Genomic DNA, 8364 nt, shown 5'->3' with positions numbered 1-8364 from the left:
GTAGTATCTTTTCAAGAATGGGAAAAATGCTCATCAAGAAAGGTAACTCCTGTCCGATCCTAGCTTAGGATATGTTCTTTTATCTAACCATGCCCCAACTTTAAGTTACACATGTTTATCGAATTATAGGTCTGTTTGGTCCGTGCCACACTTATGGCAAGATTATTTCATCATTATAAGGATCTCACGTGTCATTGAGTCATAAAAGTATGGTAAGTTTGCATCATTCTAGTTAAAGTGTGGTTTTAACTTTGTTGGCCACAAGTTAGATATGTTAGTTAGAAATGTTTTATTCATAAAAAGGTTGTTTGGTTGATGCCTAAGCTTACCATAACTAAGCTTAGATATGTTATGGCATACGGCAAAAGTATGGCTAGAAGATAGTTAGCTATAAGTGTGACAATATTAGCTCTATTTTTGTGAGTATGACATGTGAGAGGTAAGAAAGTGTGGCATGATATAATTGTGACATCGAAACAAATTCACACGTAAGAAAATGTGGAATGACTAAAGTACAGTGTGACAAAGTGAAGTAACGAACCAAACACCCCCTAATTATGTCATCCAAAGAGCCCAAAGTGTGGTAAGGTTTAGCTAAAAAATGATCCTATAATACCTAGGTCAATGAGTTAGAAATGTGTGACTTGTCACAATTGTGATAAGCAACCAAACTTCATACTAACAAATTGGACACACCTAACATGTGGCGTGGCAAAATGTGGCCATGAACCAAACTAACTAAAACTAGAACTTGTTATTGAAAAGTTCAAAAGCATGTTCTAAAGCACCAACTAAGATTAGCTATTATCCATTAGAACACTTTTTAAACTAATTAATGGTGTGTTTCGTGCTGAAATTTTTTATGCTGTTTTTTAAATAACTAAATCCATATTTCAACTTTTTAATATTTAATTATTTTAATCATATACTAATTATATTCCCAAAGAACGTAAGTATGAGTAGCTAGAATGTTGCTGCCTTTGCCTAACAAACAAACTGTTGTACTATTCATAATCCGTTGAAAGGTCCAACCGCCTGCCACTTTACCTACAAGGATTTTCGGTTTACGTGGTGGATATATAACCTTGGTTGTAATTCTTTTTCTAAAGCGCATACAGCTGGCTGCCAACGTCGATCCTTTCATCCTGATCCGTCATGTACAACGCGTGTGTAAACTGGCGGACATGGATGAACATCAACCAGTCCCGTGAGGATGACCCATGTCAGTTTTCCAAATCAAAGCTGCTAGTACCAATGAATGAGCAGTGTGTTCGTCGGCCGTTCGCAGATGAGGTAAAGCATAAATAAAGATAAAATAGAAGCATTGACTTACCAAAACTTCAGTGGATCCAACACCATGCGCAAATGCTACACATAGCAAAAGCAGCAGCAGCATATGGTGAAGGCTGCATCACAGGAAGGATGGTACTCACTCCAATTCATCTCTGAAGATGCTCCCAGCTGTTGCAGTAGCTACCCGGCCCGGTCGGTATGCGGCTGAACACACGGGCGGCAACGCCGGGGCGCCGCTCGCTGGGTAGATTTTGACAAGATTATTCCCAGGCTGCCGCCGCACGAACGACACAGGCTGTGCCGATCAGGCAGCAACGCGATCCTGCACTGACCATGAGAGGACAGAACCTTCCTCCCTTCCGCTCGTGCAGCGGTTTTGTCTGCTGAATCAACAGCCGGGAAGGCTAACCGCAGCCCGTGCGCCGTCTCTGGCTGTCATTATCCGCTGACCTGCGCTTTGTTAATCTTCTACTGTCACTCCAACAGCTCAGCAAGCCTGAATTTTCAAGATTCCGCGACTTTGCTATGGAGCCGTGGCTAGCTGTACCTTGAGATCTGAACACCATGCGTTGAGCTGCTGCTTAGGGAAGCATCCAGGAACGAGCTAGCAGTCAAGCTCCAGTGATGGCCTCTCCAATGACCCTATAAATAAGCAGCTCGCCACTCCACTTTGCTCACCACTCAGAACACAGGCAAATTCAACAGCTCCTCCTTGAGCTCCTTTCCATCGATAACCTTCTAGCTAGATACACCTCGTTTCCCAGTCCAAAGCACAGCTCCAAAATGGCTGCAAAGGCAATGGCACTTGCACTGCTTGTGGTTGTGAGCATGGCACAGCTTTCCATGGGTGCAAGGCGGCGCATGGAGCTGTACAAGCCAGACCCAGCTGACATGCTCTCCTACCACAGCGGCGCGGTGCTCCAGGGCAACATCCCGGTATCCATCTACTGGTACGGCGTGTTCACGCCGGCGCAGAGGTCGATACTCTTCGACTTCCTCCTGTCGCTCTCGGTGGCGCCTTACGCCGCCGCGCCGTCCGTTGCGCAGTGGTGGGGCAGCATCGACGAGCTCTACCTGTCCAAGGCGGAGGTGCAAACCAACTCCAATGGCCAGAGCAAGAAAAGCCGGGTTCTGGTCGTGGACCAAGTGTCCGACATCAAGTGCTCCATGGGCAAGTCCCTCACACTGGCGCAAGTCGCGGCCCTGGCGGCGCAGACCAAGCCCAAGAAGGGCGGCATTGCTCTGGTGTTCACGGCGCAGGACGTGACCGTGGACGGCTTCGGCATGAGCCGGTGCGGCCTGCACGGCTCCGACGCCATGTCCGGCACCACCTACATCTGGGTCGGCAACCCAGCGACGCAGTGCCCCGGCGAGTGCGCGTGGCCGTTCCACCAGCCCGTATACGGCCCGCAGGGCGCGCCGCTCGTGGCGCCCAACGGCGACGTCGGGATGGACGGCATGGTGATGAACCTCGCCACCATGCTCGCCGGCACAGTGACCAACCCGTTCGGCGACGGCTACTACCAGGGCAGCAGGGGCGCACCGCTGGAGGCCGCCACTGCGTGCCCGGGAGTCTTCGGGAGCGGCGCGTATCCTGGATTCGCCGGTGAGCTGAAGGTGGATCAGGCGACGGGCGCAAGCTACAACGCCAATGGCGCGAACGGGAGGAAATACCTGCTTCCTGCGCTCTACAACCCATCCTCTGGTTCGTGCAAAACGCTGGTTTAGAGCAAACTGCAACAAGATGACGGATTTTTTGTTTATGTATATACGGGCCGTGTGTAATTCTTTCATTTGTGGCACTATCATGTTCTAGGCAATAATGCTGATTGGAGAAAATGAATTTGAGTTCGATTTAAGAAACACTTAATTCTTAACTCAATTATTATTTGTGCATGGAAATTTTATCTGCGTCGTTCAAGTGAACAGTGCACAATACGTCTCTCCCCTCTTCGTTTAGAATTCGATTTCCGAGGAACAAATTCTCCACGATTTAATATGTACCGGGTAGTACAGTCCCTTCATGAGTTCCAGCCTTCCAGGTAGCGTCAAGGCAGTGTACTCCGAGCTAGTAATAATGGAAATATTGGCCGTAACTAAGGCTACATTCTTTTCTCAGCTTTTTCTGAATTTCCCACAGTTTTTGTGTGCATAATTCTTGAACCGATAATTGTTGTGTTTTTATTAAAAAAATCTATATAAAAGTTCATCATTTCACATTTTTAAAATAAAATTTTATAATTATATCATTTACATCATTAAATGCTATAAAAAACTGAAAATGTTTTTTAATTTCTCTGTCAACCAGAAAGAACACAACCTAACTATGACGTGTAGTTGTATGTCCCCATCTTTTTGCTTTTGTTTATAAGTCAGAATTTGAAATTTTAATTGTAAGGTTGGAGTTGATTTTGTTTCTTTTCACTAAAGTATATTTTTCAACGTTGATTCATAAATTACTTTTTGTTTGTAAATAAGTAGTTTGACTTTTTTCATAAAAAACTAAATAATCACCCTGTAGAACGTAGCTGGCGTACCGGGCAGAACCACCGTAACTCACATTTTGTACATAAGTTTTCCTATGTGTTCTGCAAGTTTAAAATCGTATGAATGCTACTTTCTTGTAACGGCATCTGTTGATGGATATTTGGTTCTCGAATCCGATGAGTTGGGATATAGTCAATCTATTTTTGACACTGTTTGATGGTGGATGGGTGAAATGGGTTGGACTCAGGAGAGAATATTTCTTTCAGATCCAAATCTAATACGGATCCATCCTAGAACGACTATGACGCATACAGTGTCTATTTTATTTATTAATTTATTTAAAATATATTACTTGTATAAATATACATCTAATTACTTTAGGTTATTCATATATTAATCCTAGTATTTAATATTTTATTTTAGATATAAGAGGCAACATCTATCATATCTCATCTCTTCAACCAAACAAAAAGCAGGTCCAACCTATTTCATCTCATCCCTCTCACCAAATAAAAAACAGGGTCCAATACATCCATCCAACTAAGCAGGAAAATAGAACCAACACATCCTACAATCCAGGATGGATCCAACCCAACCCATCTTGTCCATTAACCAAACGCATCCTTAGGGTCCATTTGATTTTAAGGAATTTTAACATGTACATGAAAATAGAAAAATGGAAGAATATGAATACCCACATTAGTTTATACAAAAAAATTTAAGAGATTTAAGTGGATGAATTTTTCTCTATATATCTTGTAGAAAAAATCCATTTGATTTTATTATACTTCATTTTTTTTTTGAAAAATGGCAGACATGATACCTCATTTATACAGGAATCAAATCCTTTGTTTGTTTGCTCCAAACTAAATACACCCTTATTCACGACAAAAGTTTGGATCACTGGTCTTCCGGGGGAGACGAATACTTTTTTTCAAAACCGGTTCTAAAGAACGTGATTCCGGTAGGTGCGTGTAACGCCCGCGGAGGCAATGGCACGTTACGAGACCAAAGCGGTGCACTCGCGATAGCGGGCACCTCGGCGAGGTTACGCCGCGAACCGGGGGGGCAGATGGGTCAAACTCGCGGTTCCCTTGCCTCCCCGCGCGGCCTTGCGGCAGCGGCCGCGACGCCGGGCGGGGGACCGAGGACGCACGAGCGGTAGCTCTACGGTTGCGTGCGAGGCGCGCACGGGACGAGACGTACGTCCACGCGTTGAGGGCTCACCACGCATTGCCATCTCATCCACCGCTCCACTAGCGCTGTTGTGGCCGGTGCTCCTCCGGCCGTCAAACAGCCCGACGCGTCCTCTCGGTGGACGAGCGCGAGGCGCCTCGAAGAGCACGGTCGACAGCCTGTGTGCCGTGGACCCGTGGTAGCTTGCGAAGGGGAAAACAATCCACCTTGCTTTAGGATATTGAACCTGAGGCAGTAATTCTTCTAGTAAGTTATTACATGCACTTCCGATGCCCAAGGCTTCTTAGTTGAAAGCTGATCACCTGACGCCAGATCTAAGTGTTGACTCCATGTGATAAAATTTTCGTTCAGGTTCATGCACGCCTCTGCGTGGATCTGTGATGCATTTTTCTTCACCAGGGTAGTTCCCACATTCAGGAATCAGGATCAGATCACCTCTCATTCAAGACCCACTTCAATACTACTACCGTGCACAGTTACTCTCATGCCGTGCAGTAGTAGGAGTATGTGAGAATCACGGAGTACTCTTGATTGAAATATGGTTTTGGGATTCCTGAAAAAATAGTTCCTTGCTTCCAGAATTCGACTCTGACATTGGTATCCTTGCTTCCAGCGTGGTTTGTCCTCGTCGTCCCTGCACCATATTCTTTGTGCAACAGCAAAAACGCAAGAATAGAATAGAAGACAAAAAAAAGGGAACAAAATAGCATCGTCAACAACCACAGCGGGTCACCGGACCGGAGAATTGCAGATAGATTTTCAGATCCACGGCTCCGTTGAGTGCTTGACCATGTACGTGCGCTCGTGTCCTCCCGCCTCATCGACACGTGCCCCTCGATATCTCGTCGTGATCTCCATGCTGGATCACCCAATCGATCACCCATGCCTGGTCAATTAGGCTATTTAGCACTCACATGCAAAACCAGCCGTAGGACGGTAGCTAGGAGCGTCCTGCATGGACGTGCACAGTGGGCTCGTCTACAACCGATGCGGCGCATACATGACGTCCTAGTAACTAAATTCACCGGCCAATCTTGTAAAACGAGCGCGTCGCAGCTTCAGAGAACACAAAGTACGTGCTCTCCTGATCTCCTCCGGCCGTGGCGAGCAAAGAGGCATCGGGCTGCGTTTTGGCCGGTGTAATTCTTCGACCAACACAACGAGGCTTATCCACGTCTCGGCCGGACACAACGAGCCGCGCGGTTCTGATTCTGACGCTCTCCTCCTCTCTTGGGAACCTTCGGCTGCCACATGCGAAGCACAGCTGTGGCTCATCGATAGGCCAGAGGGAATCCCCGGAGTCAAACCGCCATCCAATGCAACCAGGGGGGGAATGCCACGCGAGTATAGTAGTACTCCGGCAATTTGACTCGCGCGCTTCGATCGGCATCGCATCTGGAGCCGTGCCCGGAAGCAACTGGACAGCGCGGGGGCGCGCGCACGGCGAGCGGCGACACACGGTGGTGCGCGTGTGCGGTACAGCACAGCTCATGCTGTCCCCCGCCCGCCGCGCCGTTCTGCCCCGGATGCAGCCACACGTAGGATAGGGAGCAGGATAGGATCGCGCGAACCATCGCCGAAGTCACGCACGCAGGTCATCGCCACGCCCCACGGGGCTCTATAAATACAGATCAGGGAGACGACCATCTCCATCAGCACAAAGGCAAGGCAAGCTCGATCATCATCAAGTAGCGCTAGCTCGATCCCACGAGAGTGCCCCATTTTTTTCGCGATCCATGGCTTCGTTTTCACTATTGATAGTGGCGGTGTTGCTCAGCATGGTGCAGCTCTCCATGGGGAGCAGGAGGTTGATGGAGCTGTACATACCTCCGGCGAGTGACCGGCTCACGTACCACCACGGCAGCGTGCTCAGTGGCGACATCCCGGTGTCCATCCTCTGGTACGGCAAGTTCTCGCCTTCGCAGAAGTCCATCATCGCCGACTTTCTCGGTTCGCTCACCGGCGCGCCCAACGCGGCCACGCCGTCGGTGGGGCAGTGGTGGGGCACCATCGAACAGCTGTACCTGTCGACCGCCGCCAAGAACGGCCAGACCTCCACACGCGTGCTCCTCGATAAGCAGGTGTCGGACGAGCAGTGCTCCCTCGGCAAGTCTCTCACCTTGGCTCAGATCGACCAGCTCGCCGCGAGCGTCGGCAGCAAGAAGGGAGGCATCGCGCTCGTCTTCACCGACGAGGACGTCACCGTGGAGGGTTTCTGCAGCAGCCGTTGCGGCAAGCACGGCTCGGACGCGGGCACCGGCACCACCCACATCTGGGTCGGCAACTCCGCGACGCAGTGCCCGGGGCAGTGCGCGTGGCCGTTTGCGCAGCCGGTGTACGGGCCGCAGGGCGCGCCGTTGGTGGCGCCCAACGGCGACGTCGGCGTGGACGGGATGGTGATGATCACCGCCTCGATGGTGGCCGGCACGGTGACCAATCCATACGGCGACGGGTTCTACCAGGGCGCCCAGGACGCGCCGCTGGAGGCGTGCTCGGCGTGCCCAGGCGTCTACGGCAGCGGCGCGTACCCGGGGAACGCCGGGAAACTGCTCGTCGACGCCACCACCGGAGCCAGCTACAACGCCAACGGCGCGAACGGGAGGAAGTACCTGCTCCCGGCGTTGTACAATCCCGCGACGTCGTCCTGCGACACGCTTGTGTAATTCCCAGCGCCAGACACGGTTGCGTGGTCTGTACCTGTACGTTTCAGAAGTTGTACATACGAGTTGCAAGAAATGAAATCACTTTGTTCGTTTTAAATAGCACAAATTCGGTCCGTAGTTGTGGACTTGTGGTCCAACCGAAACTACAGACCAGGGGCCATTACATTTTACACAAATCAAATAAGGATGTCAAGCGCAACGAGATGTTGGGCCACGAGCCCATGAAGACCGGGGCCATCTTGATACACGCAACTCAACAAGTACAGGCCCATCGGGAAAAGGCCGCGTTCCTTGCGATTTTGTCTTGTTGAACTTGGCATCCCTCCGATGCAAGCTACCCTGAAAATCTCAAAGGTTATGAGCCCCGGCACTTGCTTTTGCTTCATACTCGATCTACTTCATACTATAACTCATGCTCCATTTATTTTATATTATAAGACTTTTTAAATTTATTTATATTCTAGCAATGCATATATTTTATATGTGTCTATATTTATTAGCACGTACATAAATCTAGTTAAGATCAGAAAGTCTTACTATACGGAACTAGGGCTGGATAACGAGCCAGCTCGGCTCGGCTCGGTCCAGCTCGTTAAGATAACGAGCTGGCTTGGCTCGGCTCGTTATCGTAACGAGCTAAAAACCCAGCTTAGCTGGACTCGTTATAAAACTCGAGCTGGCTTGTTAGACTCGTGAGCCATGCATAAAAAATTAACCTAAATAA

The 8364-nt window shown here is 49.0% G+C and overlaps 2 protein-coding genes across 2 annotated transcripts; both read left to right on the top strand.

The window, feature by feature from the left end:
* Nucleotides 1–1972: 1972 nt before the first annotated feature.
* LOC102712333 (protein EXORDIUM-like) lies at nt 1973–3138 on the top strand. Its single transcript, XM_006647865.2, has one exon. The coding sequence runs from the start codon at nt 2077–2079 to the stop codon at nt 3019–3021; it is 945 nt and encodes a 314-aa protein (XP_006647928.1). The 5' UTR covers nt 1973–2076; the 3' UTR covers nt 3022–3138.
* Nucleotides 3139–6639: 3501 nt separating this feature from the next.
* On the top strand, nt 6640–7736 carry LOC102712054 (protein PHOSPHATE-INDUCED 1-like). The gene has a single exon (XM_006647864.1). It carries the CDS (start codon nt 6714–6716, stop codon nt 7638–7640), a length of 927 nt encoding a protein of 308 aa, XP_006647927.1. The 5' UTR covers nt 6640–6713; the 3' UTR covers nt 7641–7736.
* The last annotated feature ends 628 nt before the right edge of the window (nt 7737–8364 follow it).

This window comes from Oryza brachyantha, chromosome 2 (genome assembly GCF_000231095.2).
Source record: "Oryza brachyantha chromosome 2, ObraRS2, whole genome shotgun sequence".
In the NCBI taxonomy this organism is placed as follows: Eukaryota; Viridiplantae; Streptophyta; class Magnoliopsida; order Poales; family Poaceae; genus Oryza; species Oryza brachyantha.
This window is presented reverse-complemented; position numbering and strand designations above follow the sequence as displayed.

Excerpts from the sequence above, each read along its gene's own strand:
- LOC102712333 (XM_006647865.2), top strand. The coding sequence starts at position 2,077 with ATGGCTGCAAAGGCAATGGCACTTGCACTGCTTGTGGTTGTGAGCATG.
- LOC102712054 (XM_006647864.1), top strand. The coding sequence starts at position 6,714 with ATGGCTTCGTTTTCACTATTGATAGTGGCGGTGTTGCTCAGCATGGTG.